This window comes from Triturus cristatus, chromosome 10 (assembly GCF_964204655.1).
Source record: "Triturus cristatus chromosome 10, aTriCri1.1, whole genome shotgun sequence".
Lineage (NCBI taxonomy): Eukaryota > Metazoa > Chordata > Amphibia > Caudata > Salamandridae > Triturus > Triturus cristatus.
Window position 1 is genome coordinate 1,160,013,658 of NC_140593.1, and position 25,997 is coordinate 1,160,039,654.

At 42.7% G+C, this 25,997-nt stretch overlaps 1 protein-coding gene across 5 annotated transcripts in view; it reads left to right on the forward strand.

The window, feature by feature from the left end:
• The window catches only part of LOC146796821 (metalloproteinase inhibitor 4-like), a 334,973-nt gene extending 325,324 nt beyond the window's left edge, over positions 1-9,649 (forward strand). For all 5 annotated transcript variants that reach the window (XM_085629555.1, XM_085629552.1, XM_085629554.1 and 2 more), the window contains one exon: positions 8,595-9,649. In XM_085629555.1, the coding sequence (XP_085485681.1) occupies positions 8,595-8,741 (147 nt within the window). In that variant the 3' untranslated portion in view covers positions 8,742-9,649. The remainder of the gene's footprint in view (positions 1-8,594) is intronic.
• Positions 9,650-25,997: the final 16,348 nt, after the last annotated feature.

A 25,997-nucleotide genomic window follows, 5' to 3' on the forward strand; every position in this document is an offset into this window, starting at 1 on the left:
GATATGCTAAGTGCAGCAAGTGCCTTTATGGCTGCTTCTCACAGATACTTCAAAATCCTTGCCCACTATCTCTGAGTAAATCCATCCCTTTACTGTTTGCCAGGTACTGTTTAGGCAGATACTGAGATGCTGAACTCGTCATGGTTGTGGCTACCATACACACCAGAGCTTTTTATGCCTGGTTTCCCCATCAATTATTCTGCTGATGCTGTATATTCATTGAGGACTGTCTTCTTGGGATTCTGACCCAGGTATTATGAGGTTAACGAGGCAGGTTCAAGGCCTCCATTGACTGCCACTGCTTGATGTTGCTCTTGAATCTTCTGTGCTGTGGAGACTGAGGAACACTGCAGAACCAATGTGTGATTGATGATCCTGCATTACCCTGGGTGTGGCCTGGTCAAACGTTTTAGGGATGGTCCAGAAGGTATACCACCTGGACACTACTGGGTTTGCAAGAGAAATGCCAGGTCTTGACACGCTAACTCTTGGCCCAACAGCTTTTGCATCTGTTCTATAGTGGCTACTCACCATGGATTGCCTCCCAGAAGAATACATATCTCCAGGATGTATTCTTCGAAATCTATCGAGGCAGAGACTTATTCTCTGTCAATTTCCACTCTCAGGGCCTGTGGCAAACAGTTAATCAGTCGTGAATTCACACTTACATGAAACTGGCAGTTGGAATAATGTGCAGGTGTCCAATCAGCTAACATAGCCCCTTACATATTATTATTCAAGGTCATAGTTGGCCTATGGAAGAACGAGTGCTTCCAAGTTACTACCTGGAGATGCAAGGTGACTCCTGGGGAGTTTGGATAACTGTTGGTCCCCACTCGAGGTTAAAGACTAGCCTGCTAGTAGCAAAACAGGGAGAGAGGACATTGGCTCTGACAGGGATCAGCAAAAGGAAATAATCATGCCATTCCCTAGCACAATACATACCATGAGCAATGCAGGACTTATATTGGGCCCCTATTACCTGTAAGGAAACGCAAAACACATTGTGCAATCTACTGAGAAGAAAAGCAGCTTAGATATACTCAAAATTAAGCCTTAAAAATACTCTGTATACAATATGTACATATAGTAACTACATGCATGCATATGTTGGTGTATTAGAACCTGAAGGACATAACATGCAGTTACTGAGAATTACCCCCATATCTTCACCCCAGAGTGCACACTAAAATACTACCCTGAGTGATGGGGCTCAAGAGTGCACTTTCTGACCAGTAGTTTAGTGTGGTGCAAGTACTTATAGGTGTAGCAGAAGCATTGCTGCTATTGCAGGTTTGATGCATGGTAGAATGCAAAGCAGATTTCAAACTGCAATACCCCTGGCATGAAGCATGATGGTATCTCAACGTGTGGAGAAGCAGAAGAGGACGGGTCATAGCAGGAGAATGTGAGCACTGCAATGAAGCTAAACAGTTAACACCACTGCCTATTTGATGGGAACTTGGAAGCTACCCCAACCTGTCAACATTTTATTGGGATTGGATTTCTGATATAGGATAATAAACAAAGTGTTTGGGTGCCACCACCAAGCTGACCATTTTAGAAACTGAGGTTGTTTGTCAGACATTAGTCTCTGGCAATAGTGGCGGCTTGCAAATCCAAAGAAATACAGAGTTAACAGAGAACCTGTTTCTGAGGTAGGGGACCCTCAGTAAATTGTCTCACCATAGACAACTGACTCACTAGTTTTTAGAGCAAGGTCTTTCTCTTCAGCCTTCATTTCTATGCATGGACAATCCTTCCACATGAATCCCATATCAAGTTCTTCCCTAGAAGTCTTCATGTTCTTCCAAACTCAGGGTTTTAAAGTTATGGAAGATCTTATAGTTTCTCCATAGTGAGACCAGTAGGCACTTGAAAAGTCACACTAGTCAGTGATCTGTCTTGAGACAGGAAGCAGTGGTAGGTATTCCTCTGCAGACTGATGAGAGCAAATCCTGTCCTAGCAAGGGGAGGATGGCTGCTGATCTTGGTCACAGGGGCTCCTAGTTTGCCCTAATATGTATCTCTGCCAATTGAACACCAAACACTTCTTGACCCATGGACCTTGTCTTATAAATGGGATGGGCTTTTTACCATTATCCCACAGCTACCAATGCAATCGGGTTGGCACTATTTCTTAACCTAAAGACAATTCTGGTTTCCTGCTCAGCATTCCACTTCCTTGCCTCGTGTTTGCTCAGGAGGGAGGCTGCTGCTTCACTTCTCTGTGGATAACTCTTGGGAGTACTTGCTGTTGCAGGTGCTAGTCATTCTATCCACTACTGCAGACATCACCTGGGTGGTGGTTGAGCTTCACATTACAGATACCTGGCTCATCGGGCTGCATGACTATCTCTTCTGCCTGACTGGTGTGTCAGCTATTGCCCTATCTATAGCTTCCTGAACTGTGATTGAAGGAGGTATCATACTGGTTTAGGGGTCTGTATCCTTATTCTAACTTTCTCACTTACAGTCTTCCTCAGAGGCTTTTCTGGAGCCCAGGAAATAACATTCTTATTGGAAATTCATCATGTGGAAGAAGCCATTGTTCATTGGTTAAATAATGTGTTATCATGGAGATTCTTTAAAGATACCACTCTGATACACAATAAGGCGCATCTGCAGCAGCCATTACGGGTGCATTTAATGGCATTTCACTGTCTGATCTCCCTGCACAGGAGGTTGTTCACAACACTGTTGTGGTAGACAAGGTACTTAGTATTTTTGTTTACCCCCCACTAGTAATAACTTCTGATTTTGCTTTTGCATTTGAGTCTGCCTCCAGATGGCAGAATGAGTACTGAGATGAAGGATGGGTGGGGCTGAGGCATTGACCAGTCTCAAGCAGATGGCTCTTATGCAAACATGTTCAGCTATGGACTCCATGGTGAGCTGCCCTACAAACTATTTCTGTGGGCACTCTTGGGTGGGGGAGCAAGCTTGCATCATCCACTCCTGCAGCTGAATACACAGAATCCTCCACTACTTTGTACAGGGTCAAAAAGTCTATCTAAGACTAAGAACAAAGGAATTAGTGGGCTTAGCACTATAAATCTTGCTGGCACTCGTAAGGCTATATCTCTTACCAACAGTTAGGCAATTTTACTAATGTGATGATAACTAAACAAAACTCTGTGGCTACAGCTATCACTTCTAATACTACTAACACCATCAACACTTTGTCACTCTTAAAGGAACTCCGGTGCCTGGGCATAACATAGCGCCTAGAAAAAGTATCACTTAGATTCTGAGGCAATTTCATCTTTCTCCATCCATTCCAAGTACATCCCATGCTTGGGCTCTTTATCTAGGGAGATCTCAGCTACTAAACATCGGATGTAGTCCTCTTTATCTGTAGCTTCACATGTATCTCAGATAGCACCTGTTTTACTAGATCGTGCTACTTTTCAATCTGATATCTGTATTAAGGCTAGTGAAGACCTGTCCTTTTTTTACTATCTGATATAGAATTGAAACAGAGGCTGAATTGGGGTTGGGCATAGGCACTAACTACTCGCTTTGGCACATTTGGCCGATATGTCATCATGGGATCTATTTGCAAATACCCTTGCTCCTTTGAAAGACACAGCTTATACAGGTACTACTACAGATAGTCTAACATCAAACACAGGTGCCACTAGTGCTGAGATGATGTACATTGAACCCATTGACAATCATATCCTAGGCACTGTTTACAACCTAATAAGGGCTCAATGTGAGAAGACAAGGAAGAACAGTGCACCAGCAAGCACGAATCATCACATATGTCTAACTTTAGAAGAGCAGGTAGCAAAAATTGAAGAAGCCACAGACACATGCACAGTCACAAACTGATACCAAACTACCCAACAGTCATTCATAATAAGCTGGAAACGTTGAAGAATTAGTGATGCCAAAATATCCTGGGGCCAGTAGGGTTCATGAAAAGACAGAGGACATAATATTTAATTGTTTATTATTGATCCGTTGAATAAGCTTCACATTTTTACCTGACTTAGCAAGTACTGATGGCTCATCGGTAACCTGTTCCCCTCTATAGAATGCATCTTAAACCTAAGCTTAAATCATGGCTCCTCCCTTACTTTGGGTGCAATTTACTTTCTTGAATACGTATACATTAGTTACATAAATGTTGATTCTTAATGGCACAATTATCAGCTCATATATCTATTTATAAATTAGAGGAGATGGTTTATCTCCAAGAACATGCTAAACTATATGTGATTTTTGATTTAAGACACAATTTGCTACATTACCAGTTCGTGTAAAGGTTGTGCTTCAGAAGGGAAAATAGATCCTTCAGCAAGATGTGATCTTTGGCGAAGAACAGAAGTAGAACGAAGGCTATAATGTTGTCATTCAAGGTCTTAAGGATTAAGATTACTTTGTCTACTATCTCTGAGACCAGAACCTGATTCTCCGGCTTACTAATGTGATTACTGATGCAAACATAAGTCTGTCTGCGGAAGCATAGTAAAAAGCAGTGAAGAGGGACATATTCATGTACACTCAAATATAAAGGCCTACTATTTTTTTTTTTTTTCAATAATACTTTTATTAATAATTGAATGTTCGGCACTTGCATAGTCACATCGGTACACATTTCTTTACAGAATTGAAAATAAACAATGTTGTGTGCAATATTGCAATCAGACATTATGGTTCCGTAGTTCCGTTTCTACTGTTGGTGAGGTGCACATTTCTCCCCGATATGCTTTCCAGGCTCCCAATTTTTTGTTCCACTTTTTAGGACAGCCTCTGGATTTATAAACCTCCTTTTCGGCAACCACACATCTATCCATCTCCGCCACCCATCCTATTATCAGTGGGCGATCTGCTGCCCCCCATTTTATAGCAATGGCTCTTTTCACTAATGTGTATCCCAGGGTGGTGAACTGTTGCTCTACGTCGGTGAGATCGGTCGCACCCCATATGTTCAGAATCCCCAGTGATGGTGTTAAAGCGATTTGTTTCCCTAGTGCATCCCGCATCTTTTCTGTGGACCTTTCCCATAAGTGTCGAATCAGGGGGCAATCCCATAGTATATGATAACATGTGGCCGCTTGGTTACATCCACGCAGGCAAAGTGCATCTTGCCTGGTCCCTATCATAGCTAATGTCACACCTGTGAGGTATGTCCTATGTAAGTCTTTTAGTTGGATCAACCGAAAACTGTGGTTTATGGCCGCCTCCCTTGGGAACATCAGGGGGGTTTGCCAGTCTTCCACCTCGATCTGTCCCAAGTCTGTGTGCTATTTGTCCCTGAGAATGTGAAAGGGGTCTGGTGTATTATTACATAACTTACGGTATGTAAGAGAGATGGCCTTGGTCAGGAGAGGTTCTGATAAGAGTCGATCCTCCAAGGGGGACGCATCTGGTATGATTGTCAGATCTGTGAGAGCTGTGTTAAGCGCATGATGAATTTGTAGGTACCGAAACATCTCACCCGGTGTCAATTCATATTGAACTTGTAAGTCCTTAAAGGTAAGTATCTTGCCCTTCTTTAGGAGATTGCCAATAGTAGATATTCCTATGGTGTCCCATCTGTCAAACCCCGCGTGATAGCAAAGCAGCCCCAGTTGTTGAGAGGACCATAGCGGCGTCGTTTCCGACGAACCCGGCATACAGGTTAGAGCAGTATCAGATCGGAACAAAAGGGGTATCTGGGAGATATCTCCCTTTGCGGGGTCTGGTATATAGGGCTCCCAGATACCCCTCTTGTCCGATCTGATACCACTCTAACCTGTATGCCGGGTTCGTCGGAAGACTGTATAGCCAATGGTTAACCGCTACCAATTGTGATGCCCAATAATAAAGCCGTATGTCTGGTAGTGCGATGCCTCCGTCAAACCACCCCTTCGTTAGTTTCTCTAAGGCAATCCGCGGTGTCCCTCCATCCCATAGTAATGTATGGACCTCCGCCTCAACACTATTAAAATAGGAGTCAGGGACATAGTATGGGCAGTTTTGGAGTAGGTAGAGGAATCGTGGCAGTGCTAGCATTTTATACAGGGCCGCTTGACCAAGCAGTGATAATGGTAGTAACCTCCAATGTTTGACATCATCCCTAAGTCACAAAGGCCTACTATTTGACACAACTCTTCTTCTTTTTAATCCAAAATAGATGCAATTTTCTACTAATGTGTTATTTTTGCTGGAGGCTGATTAATTATGGTTGAGAAAGTGGTTGATGTTTGTGTTGTGGTCTGACCATTGGTACTCCATCTGACTGAATGATTGCTGCTCAATACAATAGGAGGATGACTTCCTCTTTGAGCAGCAGGGAGTGGATGTAGAGTATGTTGGTGGGTTAGATCTGCACATGGTTTGGGACAGGTTTTGCGTTGTGGGAGGTTTCAACAGTAGGGTGTTAGAGCTTTTTAGGGTCCGATTTGAACCCGATAGTTCAAGTTTTTTTGCCAGGTAAACAGGGGTGTTGTAGTGAATAACTTTGTGCATCAGGCAGGCAATCTCGCAACAGATCCTTGCTTCAATAGATAGCCAGTTTAGTTGAATTAGGTCTGGTGTGATGTGGTCATGTTTTCTGGAACCAGTGATGAGTCTGGCCATAGAGTTCGGAGTGGCTCTTAGAGTTGCCAATATAGCTTTAGGTAACCCAGCTAGGGTTGCCATTCCATACTCCAAGCGTGAGCTAACTAGGGATTGGACCGCAGACTGAATGTCCTCATGAGGTAAGAATGGCTTGATTTCCCTTAATACGTTTAGCAGATTATTGGCTCCCCCTGTAGTTGCACTGATGTAATCTTGCATTTGTCCAGAGTTATGCCTAAAGATCTCGCACAGTCAACAACATGAGGGATGCAGTTAAGAGCTGTGAGTTGTTTGAACCAGACTTGAGTAGGTGCAGAGTGATTGTGGTGGGCAATCAGGAGGAATTCTGTCTTGAGATTAAGCAAAAGATGATTATGAGTTAACCATTTTTGAGTTTTTTGCAGCACACAGTTTAGAGTTTTTATGTCATCTGGCATGGAAATTCTCAAATACAATTGAGTGTCATCGGCATACATATGGTTTTGAATGTTAGAGCAGTTAAGAATTTTGGAAAGTGGTTCTATGAAACTCCAATTGAAAATACAAATATTATAATGCATTTACATACTTATTTTGATCATCCTTCGAGAAATCATTTGGTTACTATGCAGAATGTGTTGCTTTTATTGGGCAAGCCTTCCAAATTACGCTAAGAGATGCAAATTCTTGCTCTCAAACTTAATGTTACAAGCGTAATGCAGAGGGTGTCAAACTCCGCAAACTCCAATGGTGGAGCAGAATTTATTGCCCACCCCTAATAAATACACCAAACAGCTACTATCATAAAGTGAGAAATTTGTACTCAGACAAAGCCCACGTTTTGTATTTAAAAAAAAAAAAGCAGTGGCAAAATATCTGCCACACAGTTTTGATGTCTAGTCAGACCAATAATTACAGTGTTTGTAAAAGACATAAAAAATGGCGCTATATCTGGTACTTTGTAATAATGGCTCTTTTATTTTCAGGTGCTAATACAAGTGGATGGTAATGCATCCATTCAACTTAAGAAGACATTAACAATTTTCTTAGGAAAAAACTATTTTTACTGAGTCCATAAAGGCAGCTTTAGATTGCATAGTAACTTTACTACCAAAAACATGCTGTCCTAAAAAAACCTTTTATTCTTTTAATCATCTAGTTTCATCCTCCAGTAGTGGGGTAGTGCGAGAGGGGGAAGAGAGGGGAATGGGAGCGGACACAGAGAGAAGGGACTGGGACTGGAGGAAAATAACACAAAAATCAATACAATTTGAAACTGTGTCCAGTACAGTTAAAGAGTTCCAGTGGTGTGGAAACAGGGATTGGGGAAAAGGGACAGAGGGGAGAGAGCAGACAGGGACAGAGAAGAGGGACCGGAGAGCAGTGGAAAGTGGGGAGTGGATTGGAAGGGGGCGGAGGGTGGGAGGCCAGGAGAGGGGGCCGGGTGTGAGAGGGCGCGTCATAGAGAGAGTGCGGTAGGGGAGCACGTGGAAGGAGAAGAGTGGGTGGGAGGTGGGTTTAAAGGCCAGGTGATGGTGTGAAGTCAAGGAGGAGGTGAAGGTGGAGAGAAAGTGTATGAGGAGATGGAAGAGGGATAGAGAGAGGGATGACAGGTCAGGGTAGGAGAGAGGAGGTTAAGGGAGGTAGAGCGGAGAAGGGAGATGGAGGCGCATAAAGATCAGGTTATGGGGATAAAGAGAGGAAGAGGAGTGGGAGAAGGGAGGGGCAGGAGGGGGGTGACAGGACAGGATTGAGAGGCCATGGATGGGGCTAAGACTATACGTTGAGTACAGCAGATTTACTTATTAAATAAGTATCTTTAAAATGGGAACATGGCTGATAGGCTGCATATTATTTTAGCAAAGACCCTGTGTATCCTAATTGCTAAGATTTTGAATAATATTTCCTGTAGAATGGGCAATTATTTAGTTGGATAATAAATGTGTTTTAAGGCTAATCTGCAATAGGTATTAAGAGTGAATGGCTAAACAGTATCACAACTTGTGCTAATGTACTTTGATGAAGCAGGACAGTGATATATTTTTGCATTTATTTCCTAGATTTCCAGATACAGGGAAGTTTCCAAAAAGAACTATTGTGTTCTTGATCACTGGAATGATCTTCAGCCAGAAGTCAGCGACCAGGACCAGAAACAGATGTGTGTCCCAGATGGGCCTGGCATGTGCTCTTGGAAGAATATTAAGTAGCATATTGTCAGGCGGTGTCTGGTGTGGAGAATTACACTGTTCACATCACCTTAGTAGAGTATAACCTGCCCATTTACCCTTCAGTTACAAAATGTTCAAGCAATGGAATGTAACATGCAATTCACACTAAGTCCAAACTCTATCTAGATCTGGTCTTGGGCCCCCAACCAGGTCGTTGTTGATGCATGTGAAATAGCATACCCATAAATATAATTTGCCATGAAATATTAGTGTGGACGAGCCTCTTCACAACTGTTTGAGGTTTTGAATTGTGTACTTGGACAAACTTTACGTCTACATCAATGTCCGTGCAAGATATATTTCTGAAGAATTTTCCTGTATTAACATTTCTGTGGAGAAAATGTTGTGGGTAAAAGTGTTGTTTACCCATACAGGTGCAGGATTTTTTTCTTCGCAGTTCATGCAATTTGCATATTTGTACAACTTCACAAAGCTCATGAGATTTTCCTTAAAATCCTTACAACCAGCCTATGAAACAATGTCAGCCTCATGGTCTTTCACATGACAGTAACATGCTTGACTACTTTACATGCTCAGCTCTTGAAAGACTACCATCTGAATGAACAGCTGAAAAGTCTATGTTCCTAAACCTTAATGAAGGCTGGCTTGAGGGGTAAAAAAAGTGGCCTAGCTAGGGAAGGGCGGGGGGATGGTCCGCACCGGGCAGCACTGGTTTTTGGGTGCGGCGGGAGTCATGTCTGCCAGCTGCCAACCCCCATCCCGGAGCAAGTCGCCCGTCACCCGCCAACCCCCCCCCACTCTTACCGGCACCCGGGCAGCGAACTTAAGGGCTGCTCAAGGCAGAAGTACATCTAGCTACGCCACTGGGTAAAAAATGTGAATTCTTACTGCATCTACACCTCCACCCTTTGAATAAAGAGATCAGAAATATATCAAAAGTATGTCTTGTGGTTGTGTAGACCTAAAAACTGATTCCTTTACCAGATTCTTGCTTGTACATTTGCTTGTACATTTGTGCTTTTGTCAGATGAGTGCTCTCATTGCTTTAGATGACCTCATCAGAGAGATTAAGGAGCCACAAAGGTTTACTCTCCATAATTTGTTGAATCCCCGACCTTCGTGGCGATAGGTGATCAATTTTCTTGAAATGTTTTCCCAGATCAATGCAACAGTAGTACTTTCCTGCTCCAGGAACAAAAGAAATCTCAAAAAATGCATCCACAGACATGGCTCTGGTTTGCAGCATGCCATTGCGATAAAGGAAATACTGAAACTACTTGCAAAAAAGCGTTGCCAAGAAATCTCTATACTGAGGTATAGATGGGCATGAACAAACCAATCGCTTTTGCTTCCAATGCAAGGCTTCATCAGGGTTATGTCTGAGGCAAAAGGATGCTGTTTGGTGTATGAGGCTGATGATGCAGGTGACTGAAAGCTACAAGAACTAGGTAGTTTGCTGGTCGGTTGTGGAAACGACTCTCCATGGTTCCACATTCCAAGTACTTTTATTATCTGATGGCCCGATTCACAGAACCAGTCTGAAACAAAATCCTAAACTGACTACTCATGGTTTTGAGAGAATGCACTTACGACTGTCCTAAGTTTACGTCCGCACTCGTGCCGGAATTTCCACACCCGGAGCGGAAGCTCCACATCTGGAGTGGAAGCTCCACACCCGGAGCAGAATTTGCACCATCGGGCCTGAATCTCCGCTTCCGGGCCGGAATACCCACAATCTGGTGTTAATTGACTATGTCTGATGCACTGTGGGTATTCAGGCCCGGAAGAGGAGATTCCGGCCTGATGGTGGAAATTCCGCTCCGGGTGCGGAGCTTCCAATCCAGGTGCGGAGCTTCCGCTCCGGGTGCGGAAATTCCGGCCCGAGTGCGGACGTAAACTTAGGACAGTCGTAAGTGCATTCTCTGAATACCGTGAGTAGTAAGTCTAGGATTTTGCCTCAGACTGGTTCTGTGAATCGGGCCATGTATTGTCATATTGCTGATTGGGGGTTACAACAGAAGCAGACATAGCCTGTGAACATGATACTCTCAGCAGCAAGTGGTGTCTTTAGTGTATTCTAGGTAAACAGCCACATATCTCCGGAATAAATGGCAGGGGTGAGCATAATTTGTTGTAGTATAATTGAGCGAAAATACATAAAAATTATGCTAAATTATGCAATGAGCATAACTCAGAAGTTGGCGTAATTTTTGGGCACATGTGGAAAGGTATAGGAGAAAATGTAATAAACCAATGAGCTTTAGTTCAATGATCTCAATCTTGAGTGGGGTATACGGGAGTCCACTTCACTAGCATAAAGAGAAAGGGCTGCAAATAGGCGAGAGGTCAGGCTGATATTAAGGAGTGAGGAGAACATCAGGCACAATATCCCTCTTCCTGTTTTTAGAACAGGAAAACATACCAAGAGAACAGATAAACCGTTTAATCATACTATAAGAGAAGAATAACAGGTATAGCAAGTAAGAAAATGCACAGTGCAATCATGTATGTATTTTCCCTCTATAGGAGTGCATTTCCTTTCCCAAAAAGAGGCCATAATTGTGTACACAAGATGGAAGTCGTTGCAGTTGAAAAGTAGCGAATGTGGCAATATATGTAGGGCCAAAGTGAAAGGAAGATTGGGGAAATAGTAGCAAAGTAGGTTGAGTGAAAATGTCTTGCTATGAGCTCCACATCTCCAACCAAGCAAATCGATGAATAGCTTGTGTTCCAAGGAGCAAACCCAAACCCCCCTGTCCCTCTTTAGAGCAAAACAGTAGTAAGAACAATAGTACTTGTTTTAAAGCCTTTGGTGCATAGACAGCAATTTGATTTGCTGGTGGTATGTTCAGTGGTACACCAGCAGATAGGGAGTCCGATAGACATCAGGCAGCTAAAATGGTAAGAGTCCAAAGAGCATTCGAAAGAATGTCACACTTGTGGCCAATTCTCTCAGTCCTCCTGTGGAAAACAAATAGATCATGTGATGAGCTGCTCTCATTTGTCCTCTCCAGACATTGATGTTTCTGCAGCAGTAGCTTAGCTTCTCCTCTGGCCAGACAGCTGGCAAAGTGAGAGCAAACCCACTTCTTAGGGTTCCAGTGATGACTAATGCCAGTCCCGCCAATCCCCATGGACACATTTATTTCTTGTTGAATTTAGGATTTTCACGCCTGGGTTCCCTCTATCAAAAGGCAGGAAGTTTCCCCTTCTTGAACTTTCCAAGGACAGTCCCTGATGACATCAGTGTCATAAGGTAAGTGAGTTACAGGCAACTAGATCTTTGTATATAGCCACCTCAGATCTTCCATGAGTCCTTAGGGCCAGTACCACAAGTTTGTTGTTTATGCTCCTAGGGTGCAACACTGGGCATGTAGGAATATGAATCCAGGATCTGGAAAATTAGTTGTAAAGTCGGGAAACCCATGTTTATCAATGGGTACCACTCTCAGCAACATCACATTCCCTGAATATATGGGCAAGGCAAGATCAGTTCCAAAAGATACAGGGAAGGAAATTCCATGCAGGCCCATCTGTGCTCATACATTGGTGCCCTTACACTATCTGATAAGTGTGCAATTTATTCTTTCAAGGTGACACTCACACTGTGAGTTTCCACTGGTCACCCATATTGATATTCTCTATGATGTGGTGCCCATAAATCATGGTTGTAGGTAAAATGCTTTCATTTGACTCCTCCATATAGCGAGACAGATTTCAATACGTAATTCTGATTCAGAAGCAAAAATTGTGCTTTAAAAATATAGTGCATTCTCCCGCCAAAGGGGTAAAAAAAAAAAGAAAATATTATTTTGGGTTGTGTTTGGCCACAGCGCCCGGGTGTGGTTGAATGGGGCTCAAACATGAGTTCTAGAGGAACGAACATGAAAAAACCCAATATATCTATCTATCTATCTATCTATCTATCTATCTATCTATCTATCTATCTATCTATCTATCTATCTATCTATCTATCTATCTATCTATCTATCTATCTATCTATCTATCTATCTATCTATCTATCTATATGTATATATATATTCACTGAAAAAACCATAGGTTTCACACATGTTATAGTTAGCTGGACATTTCACTCGTAAAAAACCAATGAAATTCCCTCGTTATAGTTAGTTCAGCTAACTATAATTCGCGCGCCCGCAATCCACTGCTGATGAAGTCACATATTACATCACTCATGACATGGTCAGTGACATCACTCATGACATCACTGATGACATCTCAAATGACATCACTGATGACATCATCCATTGAGTATGTGTTTCTGAACAATTTTAATATGTTTAATATATATAGGGAAAGGCCTGTTGAAGAATGAGTGGGTGTACAAGTGTGTAAATGGATGATTTTCTGTGGCGCGTAACTGACTCTATAAGTGAGTCATTAAATGTATCTTACTGCAGACTAGTGACTAAACTGTGTAAATGTTTATATGTGTCTGTATGTTGGTGTATAAGTGGCGGCATGGTTTTGTGAATACCTATACAAGTGTCTATATGAGTTATTGATTGCTTGTCTCAGTATCTGTATGGGTTCCTGAGTGTTTGTGTGGGTAGGGTGTGTGTGACTCTATGCATAGATGTGTGAGTGGGTGATTCTATGGGTGCATGGTTTTAAGAGTGCATCTGTGATGGACTGTATGGTTGAGTGAGTGTATGTATGGGTGTGTTAGGGATTGAATGTATATCTCAGTGGTACATTTGTGACTAACTACATATGTGAAAGGCAGTATATATGCGTGTAAGAGTATATAAGTGGGTAGATGTGAGAGTGTGTGATTGTGAGACTGACTGTATGGATGACTGTGTGCTTGTATCAATGATTCTATAAGAGCGTAAGAATGTGATACTATTTTTATGAGTAAGTGAACTTGAGTGTGTATAACCGCATAGGTGAGTAAATGGGAGTGTGATTATTTGCATGACTGAGTAGCTGTGAGAGTACCTCTATGGATGATTGGTAGTGTGTGAGTGTCTATATAGGTGTATAAATGCATATGATAGTATTGTATGGAGTGACTGTAAGTATGAGTGACTGTACAGGTGAATGAGTGGAGGTGTATGTAAACCTAAGAGTTAATAAGTGGGTATGTAGTTATTGGTATTGCAGTATGTATGGTTTTGAGAATGGAACTCTTAAATTTTGAGTCGGTGTATCAAAGGTTATATTAGGGTGTGAGAAGATGTGGTAATTTATCATATACTTGACGTCATCAGTGATGTCATCAGTGATGTCATTTGAGATGTCATCAGTGATGTCATGAGTGATGTCACTGACCATGTCATGAGTGATGTAATATGTGACGTCATCAGCAGTGGATTGCGGGCGCGCGAGTTATAGTTAGCTGAACTAACTATAACGGGGGAATTTCATTGTTTTTTTACGAGTGAAATGTCCAGCTAACTATAACATGTGTGAAACCTATGGTTTTTTCAGTGAATTTGCAAGGTTTTTTAAATGCTAATTCATAACTATAACGTGTGTGAAACCTATGGTTTTTTCAGTGAATTTGCAAGGTTTTTTAAATGCTAATTCCTAACTATATCGTGTGTGAAACTTATGTTTTTTTAGTGAATTTGCAAGGTTTTTTAAATGCTAATTCCTAACTATAACGTGTGTGAAACCTATGGTTTTTTAAGTGAATTTGCAAGGTTTTTTAAATGCTAATTTATGAATGTATTATTATATTTTTTAAATATTTATTTTACAATAAGCTACCTATATATGTAGTTATAGATTAACTTTATCCTGTAATATGGAATAGCTCAGTTTTTTTCTTGTTTTAATTTGGATAGAGTTGAACAGCATAGTTAATATCTTCTATAAACTTCTAAACACTTTTAATTATTATTTTTTTTTTCTTTTTAAGTGTTTTTGACCGTGCGCGCACCTTGTGCGCACCATGCACGCATGCGTACGTGCTCCGTGTGCGCATGCGTACATGCTCCACGTGCGCATGCGTACGTCGTGCGTGCTCCGTACGCGCATGCTCCGTACGCGCATGCACGCATGCATGCGTGCTCCGTGCGCGTACACGCGTGTGCTCCATACGCGCATGCGTGCGTGCTCCTTGCGCGCACCGTGTGCGCACCGTGCGCGCACGGCAAGTCATGTGATTTAGAAACAACACTTTTCATTGGTTTATAGTAGTTTCAGGTCATGTGATTAAGAAACAACACTTTTCATTGGTTTATAGTAGTTTCAGTTCCAGAAACTTCCAACACCACACCCACTCCCCTCATTATTACTTCTGATTCCCTGGGAGAAGGAGCTGAGCAGCTTTTCCAGTACTCCAGTACTTGAGAATGGCAGAGCAGCAGTCATCTTCTGGGAGTGAGCAGGAGACCCTTGTGCCACAGAGACAGAGGAAACAGAAAAACTATTTTATATGGCAATTTTTCACTTTTCCAGAGGGGTAGAAGAAGTTGAATGCTCCAAAAGTCACCTGCACTATTTGTAATGGTGTCTTATCAATAGGAGATCCTAAAAAGTAATACTCTTTTAGTATCTTCACTATGATCAGGCACGTTAGAGATGTGCATCCTGTGGCTTATGCTCGAGCTGTTAGAGAAAACCCTCCAGCAGCTCAGCCGAGCACATCCGCAGCAGCTCCACCGAGCACATCATCGGCAGCTCCGCCGAGCACTTCATCTGCGGTGGCAGCTTCACCTGCTTCTGTTCCTCTGGATATACACCCTCTGTTTAAGAGGGTGCATATACGGTGCAATGCGTGCAATGCTCTTCTCTCTTATGGGAACACCAGCGTTCCCCTAATAGAGACCAAGATACAGCAGCATACGTGCAGCACCTTATAATTTTTGTCATTTTTTAGTTCCTCTGTTCCTCAATTAACACAACGGCTCTTTTTAGAGCCACCTAACATCTAAACACTTAAATTTGATTTTTAATTCTTTTTTTTTTAATGATTTCTTTTCGCCGTGCGCGCACCATGAGCGCACCCCGTGATTTAAAAAAATAAAATAAAATGTTTTTTTCACCCTTCATGGTCCTTCAGGGACCCCCTGACAAAAGCTAGGGGGTCAGGAACTCTGTACCCTGCCCCCTTTTCACGTTCTCCACCTTTCTTTTTCACTGTCACACACAAAATGGCGGACAACACTTCCTGATTTTGACCGATTCGAATGTTGACTGACATGTAACCACCAATCAGAATTACGCTCGCGCACGGCACCGTGCGCGCACCGTGCGCGCACGGTGCGCGCCTGCAGATATTTATGTACTTTTAACTGCAATTTTCTCAGGAACTACTGAACAGATTGACACCATATATGCAAAAGGCACATCTCTGACCTGAGGACTACCTCTTTGCCAAATTTCAAGTAATTCTGTTCAGCCGTTCGGGCTGTACCTTCGACTAAAGGTCCTATGGGAAAATGCATGGGGAAAACGCGTTTTGGGAACCCCCTTTTTTCTCAGCCCCCGCTTGACGAATCACCCCGAGACTTCCAGGGCAGGAGCTGAGCGGAGCGCCCCATTAGTTTTGAAAATTTCGCGAGGATCCGCCAACCGGGGCCAAAGTTATTCAAAATAGAATTTTCAGATTTCCTATGGAAACACGGTCCTAACTATAACTATCTACTGGCGACCGCCAGAAGATTATTATCTACTGGCGGTCGCCAGTAGATAGTTATAGTTAGGACCGTGTTTCCATAGGAAATCTGAAAATTCTATTTTGAATAACTTTGGCGCCGGTTGACGAATCCTCGCGAATTTTTCAAAATAGGTGGGGCGCTCCGCTCCGCTCCTACCCTAAAAGTCTCGGGGTGATTAGTCAAGCAGGGGCCGAGAAAAAAGGGGGGTCCCAAAACGCGTTTTCCACATGCATTTTTCCATAGGGACCTTTAGTCCAAGGTACAGCCCGAACGGCTGAACAGAATTATTTGAAATTTGGGAAAGAGGTAGTCCTCAGGTCAGGGATGTGCCTTTTGAATATCTGGGGTCAATCTGTTCAGTAGATCCTGAGAATATTTCAGTTAAAAGTACATATATATCTATAAGCGCGCACCGTGCGAGTACGGTAAGCATACCGTACGCGCACGCTGCCGTGCGCGAGCGCAATTCTGATTGGTTGTTAGATGTCAGTAAACATTCGAATCGGTGGAAATCCGGAAGTGTCGGCCGCCATTTTGTCTCTCGCAGTCTGAGGCAGTGAAAAACAAAGGTGGAGAACATGAAAAGGGGGAAGGGTGGACAGTTCCTGACCCCCTAGTCTTTGTCAGGGGGTCACTGACGGACCCCCCAGGGTGAATAAAACGTATTTTGTTTTCGAAAAAGCGCGAGGTGCGCGCACCGTACGCGCGCGGCACGCACAACGCATCGTGGGTGTTCGGTGCGCGAAGCGCACCGAATCTCCACAGCGCGCGCACGGTGCGCGAAGCTCACCGTGCGCGCACGGTACGCGCACGGTGAAAAACCTGAAAAAAAAAAAATACATAACTTAGCATTTAAAAAAACGTACAAATTCACATAAAAAAACATAGGTTACATACACGTTATAGTTAGGAATTAGCATGTAAAAAACCTTGCAAATTCACTTAAAAAACCATAGGTTTCACACATGTTATAGTTAGCTGGACATTTCCCTCGTAAAAAACCAATGAAATTCCCCCGTTATAGTTAGTGCAGGCAACTATAACTCACGCGACCACAATCCTCTGCTGATGACGTCAGATATTACATCACTGATTACATATGTGTCTTTCTGGAAAATAAATATTTGTAATATTTGTATAGCTAAAGATTAATGAAAGAAGACATGGGTAAATAGGTGTCTAAATACAGTGATGTAATATCTGACGTCATCAGCAGAGGATTGCGGTCGCGTGAGTTATAGTTGCCTGCACTAACTATAACGGGGGAATTTCATTGGTTTTTTACGAGGGAAATGTCCAGCTAACTATAACATGTGTGAAACCTATGGTTTTTTAAGTGAATATATATATATATATATATATATATTTATATATATTTATATATATATATATATTTATATATATATATATATATATATATATATATATATATTTATATATATATATATATATATATATATAACAATTCCAAAGTTATGCCTGTTGTCAAAGACGCCACACATCGGGTGAGTATAACCAACGATTTGTTTATTTGCAGGAAGCAGCATCGCAACCAAGCCCCAGCCAACACAATGTTTTCCTCAAGCCCAACGCGTTTCATGCTAAACACTTCCTCAGGGGCTGAAAAATCAAAAGTCAATTGTGAGGCATTTTTGGCGGCAACATTTATATTCAGATCACCTCGCCTCAGTGGGCGTGGCCGAAAGCAACGGCCTCTGGGTAATCGTAGTGCTCGTCATATTTCTTGAGTAAGCAGCATCACACATTGCTCGAAATTTTGCAAGTATTTCCAAGTGGATTGTGGCCAGGCAGAGTCACTAATGCCGATTGCTTTCCTGAAATAATGGCACCCAAGCCATAGGCAAGTTCGCCGGTTGACGAACCCGCTGGGATGCCTCGCAGCACCAGGGCAATCTTCGGCGGCTCAGGCACCAAGCCGCTGAACAACAATTCCAAAGTTATGCCTGTTGTCAAAGACGCCACACATCGGGTGAGTATAACCAACGATTTCTTTATTTGCAGGAAGCAGCATCGCAACCAAGCCCCAGCCAACACGATGTTTTCCTCAAGCCCAACGCGTTTCATGCTAAACACTTCCTCAGGGGCTGAAAAATCAAAAGTCAATGGTGAGGCATTTTTGGCGGCACCATTTATATTCAGATCACCTCGCCTCAGTGGGCGTGGCCGAAAGCAACGGCCTTCTGGTAATCGTAGTGCTCGTCATATTTCTTGAGTAAGCAGCATCACACATTGCTCGAAATTTTGCAAGTATTTCCAAGTGGATTGTGGCCAGGCAGAGTCACTAATGCCGCTTGCTTTCCTGAAATAATGGCACCCAAGCCATAGGCAAGTTCGCCGGTTGACGAACTCGCTGGGATGCCTCGCAGCACCAGGGCAATCTTCGGCGGCTCAGGCACCAAGCCGCTAAACAACAATTCCAAAGTTATGCCTGTTGTCAAAGACGCCACACATCGGGTGAGTATAACCAACGATTTCTTTATTTACAGGAAGCAGCATCGCAACCAAGCCGCAGCCAACACGATGTTTTCCTCAAGCCCAACGCGTTTCATGCTAAACACTTCCTCAGGGGCTGAAAAATCAAAAGTCAATGGTGAGGCATTTTTGGCGGCAACATTTATATTCAGATCACCTTGCCTCAGTGGGCGTGGCCGAAAGCAACGGCCTCCTGGTAATCGTAGTGCTCGTCATATTTCTTGAGTAAGCAGCATCACACATTGCTCGAAATTTTGCAACTATTTCCAAGTGGATTGTGGCCAGGCAGAGTCACTAATGCCGCTTGCTTTCCTGAAATAATGGCACCCAAGCCATAGGCAAGTTCGCCGGTTGACGAACTCACTGGGATGCCTCGCAGCACCAGGGCAATCTTCGGCGGCTCAGGCACCAAGCCGCTGAACAACAATTCCAAAGTTATGCCTGTTGTCAAAGACGCCACACATCGGGTGAGTATAACCAACGATTTCTTTATTTGCAGGAAGCAGCATCGCAACCAAGCCCCAGCCAACACGATGTTTTCCTCAAGCCCAACGCGTTTCATGCTAAACACTTCCTCAGGGGCTGAAAAATCAAAAGTCAATGGTGAGGCATTTTTGGCGGCAACATTTATATTCAGATCACCTCGCCTCAGTGGGCGTGGCCGAAAGCAACGGCCTCCTGGTAATCGTAGTGCTCGTCATATTTCTTGAGTAAGCAGCATCACACATTGCTCGAAATTTTGCAAGTATTTCCAAGTGGATTGTGGCCAGGCAGAGTCACTAATGCCGCTTGCTTTCCTGAAATAATGGCACCCAAGCCATAGGCAAGTTCGCCGGTTGACGAACTCGCTGGGATGCCTCGCAGCACCAGGGCAATCTTCGGCGGCTCAGGCACCAAGCCGCTGAACAACAATTCCAAAGTTATGCCTGTTGTCAAAGACGCCACACATCGGGTGAGTATAACCAACGATTTCTTCATTTGCAGGAAGCAGCATCGCAACCAAGCCCCAGCCAACATGATGTTTTCCTCAAGCCCAACGCGTTTCATGCTAAACACTTCCTCAGGGGCTGAAAAATCAAAAGTCAATGGTGAGGCATTTTTGGCGGCACCATTTATATTCAGATCACCTCGCCTCAGTGGGCGTGGCCGAAAGCAACGGCCTCCTGGTAATCGTAGTGCTCGTCATATTTCTTGAGTAAGCAGCATCACACATTGCTCGAAATTTTGCAAGTATTTCCAAGTGGATTGTGGCCAGGCAGAGTCACTAATGCCGCTTGCTTTCCTGAAATAATGGCACCCAAGCCCTAGGCAAGTTCGCCGGTTGACGAACTCGCTGGGATGCCTCGCAGCACCAGGGCAATCTTCGGCGGCTCAGGCACCAAGCCGCTAAACAACAATTCCAAAGTCATGCCTGTTGTCAAAGACGCCACACATCGGGTGAGTATAACCAACGATTTCTTTATTTACAGGAAGCAGCATCGCAACCAAGCCGCAGCCAACACGATGTTTTCCTCAAGCCCAACGCGTTTCATGCTAAACACTTCCTCAGGGGTTGAAAAATCAAAAGTCAATGGTGAGGCATTTTTGGCGGCAACATTTATATTCAGATCACCTTGCCTCAGTGGGCGTGGCCGAAAGCAACGGCCTCCTGGTAATCGTAGTGCTCGTCATATTTCTTGAGTAAGCAGCATCACACATTGCTCGAAATTTTGCAACTATTTCCAAGTGGATTGTGGCCAGGCAGAGTCACTAATGCCGCTTGCTTTCCTGAAATAATGGCACCCAAGCCATAGGCAAGAAATATGACGAGCACTACGATTACCAGGAGGCCGTTGCTTTCGGCCACGCCCACTGAGGCGAGGTGATCTGAATATAAATGTTGCCGCCAAAAATGCCTCACCATTGACTTCTGATTTTTCAGCCCCTGAGGAAGTGTTTAGCATGAAACGCGTTGGGCTTGAGGAAAACATTGTGTTGGCTGGGGCTTGGTTTCGATGCTGCTTCCTGCAAATAAAGAAATCGTTGGTTATACTCACCCGATGTGTGGCGTCTTTGACAACAGGCATAACTTTGGAATTGTTGTTTAGCGGCTTGGTGCCTGAGCTGCCGAAGATTGCCCTAGTGCTGCGAGGCATTCCAGCGAGTTCGTCAACCGGCAAACTTGCCTATGGCTTGGGGTACCATTATTTCAGGAAAGCAAGCGGCATTAGTGACTCTGCCTGGCCACAATCCACTTGGAAATACTTGCAAAATTTCGAGCAATGTGTGATGCTGCTTACTCAAGAAATATGACGAGCACTATGATTACCAGGAGGCCGTTGCTTTCGGCCACGCCCACTGAGGCGAGGTGATCTGAATATAAATGTTGCCGCCAAAAATGCCTCACCATTGACTTTTGATTTTTCAGCCCCTGAGGAAGTGTTTAGCATGAAACACGTTGGGCTTGAGGAAAACATCGTGTTGGCTGGGGCTTGGTTGCGATGCTGCTTCCTGCAAATAAAGAAATCGTTGGTTATACTCACCCGATGTGTGGCATCTTTGACAACAGGCATAACTTTTTAATTGTTGTTTAGCGGCTTGGTGCCTGAACCGCCGAAGATTGCCCTGGTGCTGCGAGGCATCCCAGCGAGTTCGTCAACCGGCGAACTTGCCTATGGCTTGGGTGCCATTATTTCAGGAAAGCAAGCGGCATTAGTGACTCTGCCTGGCCACAATCCACTTGGAAATACTTGCAAAATTTCGAGCAATGTGTGATGCTGCTTACTCAAGAAATATGACGAGCACTACGATTACCAGGAGGCCGTTGCTTTCGGCCACGCCCACTGAGGCGAGGTGATCTGAATATAAATGTTGCCACCAAAAATGCCTCACCATTGACTTTTGATTTTTCAGCCCCTGAGGAAGTGTTTAGCATGAAACGCGTTAGGCTTGAGGAAAACATCGTGTTGGCTGGGGCTTGGTTGCGATGCTGCTTCCTGCAAATAAAGAAATTGTTGGTTATACTCACCCGATGTGTGGTGTCTTTGACAACAGGCATAACTTTGGAATTTATATATATATATATATATATATATCAAAGAAACTTCCCAATGTGCAGTGGCGCATAGCAGCAGGAACGGACAACTTCACTCGCCGATGCTTTCAAATAGTGTTTATTTAGTATAAGTTACGTGCCTAGTCCATGACGCGTTTCGAGCCACTCGGCCCTTGCTCACATGACAGCGTTACGTGCATAACATTATATTTAAAGGGAAAAACACCAACCAACACCTGAAAATAATCAAATGGCATTGCTGAGGAAAATAGAAGAAATACTATTGCGTACTGATTCATGTTAAAACAACTTAGTGTCGTATTACCAGGCATGATTCTAGAAAAACACAATTCATTAAAATATTATGTATTTTCCCTTTTGAGTGCAACATCAAAATTACCCGAAATAATACCAAATTCTAATAGTACAATTACTAGTCACATGAACATAGACATTGGTTTTGCCAACTCATAAGATCTGTCCTTAGATATAAAAATATACAGTATAAGTAATTAAATACAGTAACAACTCATACAGTGTCAATGGAGACAAAAATGAGTGATAAGTTAGCTAATCAAGAACACCCACAATTGATCTTAGTAAAACATGTGCAAATGAATGGAAATTCGTAATGCTGGGTGCAAATACCCTTATTAACAACTGATGTGGTGACTCAACTAGTTCTTAGATGGGTAAAATACTGTATGCACTAGGGGTAATACACTAAAATTAGTCACCTGAAATGACTCCTTGGGGATGATATACTAATAGATGTTCAGATCCTGGTTGTCAGATATTATGAAACGAGTACCACAATAGGTATGCCAAAAATAAGTGCTCAGTGCTAGAATGTGCGGTAAAATGTGTGAAAAGTGCTAACAGTTTAAAAATGTTTAATCTTGGTATCAGCCTTATCATTCCCCGGTTCCAAAATGGAGAGGAACTATGATATATATAATCAAAATACGCGGTATAAGTACCTAAGGCTGATGACTAATTGAAGGGATCCCCCTTAAAAACAACCCCATGTATGCGGTAAGACATATAGAGTAAACAATGAGTTTGCACCTATAATGTACTAGTAAATCAAAGAACATGTCTTTAATATACATTACACGAAAGTGCAGATATATGTCAACACCCAGACATTATTGATTATTATTAGGTCTAAAACGGTATTGATGCGATGAACTCATAATCATATAAAGAGAGGATACAGAGTAGTAATGGAACTACGTCGGTAATTAATTGGCCATAAAGTATGAAAACATGACCAATAACTGATTGCTGTACCTCAAAAAATAGGCCAGATAATGATTTACAAGAAATGGTGCATATCCTCGCCTGTATTGAGACCTTGGGGGTATTTGGTATCTAGCTCGATGATATAGCGAGATTCCAATTGTCGCAATGACTTTTTGCGATTGCCTCCCCTTTTCTGGCTAGGTACAGAATCCAGGACACAGTATTTGAGGCAATTCAGATTGTTGTCGTGCACCATTTTAAAATGTCTGGCCACTGGATATGCGGGATCCGAGTTAACGATAACTCGTAAGTGCTGGAGAATGCGAGCATGAACCGGCAACTTGGTGCTGCCGATATACTTGAGACCACAGGTGCATTGTAACATGTAGACCGCATATTCCGTTCGGCAGGTATAATGCCCTTTAATAGGGTAACTTTCCGTTGAAAAGGCAGTGGTATAATTAGTTGTTGTTATCCCAAATTTGCAGGCGCGGCAGGAACTGCATTTATAAAAACCCGATTTGGGAGATAACCAACTGCCTTTGGTTGTAAGTTCAGGACTAGATCTAACTAAGTCACTGTGCATGGAATGAGCCTTACGGAAAGTGATGGTGGGCCTGATAGGAAGAACTCGCTTGAGAGTAGCATCTGTCAAGACAATAGGCCACTGTTTGTTAACAATGGTCTTAATGTCTTTGGCTTGTCTGCTATAAGTGGTTATGAGCCTACATGCGGTTTGATTGCATTGTGAATCATTAGTTGGATTTAATGTGGGTGTGTTTGAAGAATGTGCATTATTGCTTAATAATGAAAGTCTGTTTTTGCTGTTAGCCTTATCTTTAGCTGATTTAAGTTTGGTAGGATTATATCTTCTCTCTAAGAACCTCAAGGTGGCATCATCTTGATGGCGATCTAAATCAACGGGGTTGCTACATGCTCGGCGTATGCGTAGATATTCTCCATAGGGGAGACTGGTGATAGTGTGGGCAGGATGGAAACTTTTGGCATGTAAAATGCTATTCCCGGCTGAGGGCTTGCGATATAGACATGTCTCAATGCGATCTTTCTCAATGTAAACTTTGATGTCAAGAAAATTACAGGATGAATTGTCTATATTTGCAGTGAATTGTAAATTGATGTTGTTCTTGTTGATACTATTAACAAAATTCTCAGCTTCCTCATAAGTACCATGCCAAATCACAAAAATGTCGTCAATATAACGCCACCATCGAATGACATGTTTACTCCACACTTCCCCATGTTCTCTCTGTAGGACATGCTCCCCCCACCAGCCCACGTGTAAGCCCGCGTAGCTGGGGGAGAAGCATGCCCCCATCGCCACTCCCTGCAATTGTTGAAATAATAGACCATCAAATGTGAACACATTATTGAGAAGACACCAGCGAATCATTGACAACAACATCTGATTATGGCAATAGAATTCTATAGGTCTTTGATTAAGAAAGTGTTCAATAGCTTGGATTCCGTCATTATGCCTGATGCTGGTGTATAGTGCAGCAATGTCCAATGTTATTAAGCAATACTCTGATGACCAACTCTGATTGTTTAGTTTGCACAGGAAGTCTTTGCTGTCACGTAGATATGAAGGTAATTGAGTTACAAAATCCTGTAAATAATAATCAATGTAACGGGAAGTATTTTCAAAAATGCTTTTGTTGGCAGAGATGATGGGTCTGCCCTGTACTGGATTTGTGCCCTTGTGAACTTTGGGTATAAAGTAAATAGTTGGAAGAACAGGATATGAATTGTGTAGGAAATTGAATTCATCTTTGCTGATCAAATTATCTCTTTTCCACATAGTGAGATCATCTTTATAGTTCTTGTTTATTTTGTTGAATTCTGTGATGTTAGTTCTGCGGTAACATTCTTCATTGTTTAGATGACGATATGCTTCAGATTTATATTCCTTCTTGCCCCACAATACTATATTGCCACCTTTGTCACTTTTGTTGATAATAATCTCATGATTGGTGCTTAGCTTTTTCATCAATTGAAAATATGCACGAGGTTTATGTTTAGAGTAGGCACCCTTGGTTTTCTGCTTATTTCGTCTCAAATAAATTTTTTTGAGTTCTTCAGTGACCCGATCGTGAAAAATATCAACCGCATCGCGGGGCATGATGGGAACAAACGTGGAAGTTGGTTTAAAGGGACTTTGACCAGGGAGGGAGATATTGATACCTTCTGAATCTGACAGTTCTTGAGTGTTGATACTAGTAACATCAAGGTCTTCGTAATTGGTACTTAGTGAATGAAGAGTTTTCATAACTTGAAGCTCGCCGGCCACGAGGTTCTCAGATTTGTTAGTGGCTAAGCTTGTTTGTTCTTGACTGTTCGATGATTTAGAAGTACTTGTTATCATTTGACTCAAAATTGAAACATTTTTATCTTTTTCTTTTGATTTTTCTTTGTATATTTCGTTACTGTGAACTTGTTTTTTGATGGTGTAATATTTGGTTAATTTAAGTTTTCTGATGAATTTGAAAACATCAACTCTTGTTTCGCTGTAGTTAAAGTTGCTTTCGGGGCAAAAACTGAGACCTAGAGCTAGTAATTGTTTTTCTGCGTTGTTAAGCTCAACATCCGTTAAATTGATGATGGTGTTGTCAACTGATGTTAGCGTTGTTGCCATCTCTTTCTCTGCTGCCCCCTTCCTCTGCCTCTTGTTGCATTTGCGCCTCTCTCTTCTGCGGTGATTTCTTTTCTGTTTGATTGACTCGTGGCATTCCGAGATCTCAGTGATTTTTTCCGGTCCTCTGCTAAAAAATCTATTTCCTCGGCATATGTTAGATGGCCTAAATCTTCTCTATTAGTAGATGAAGAATCGCCACTGGTGTTTGAATCGGTATC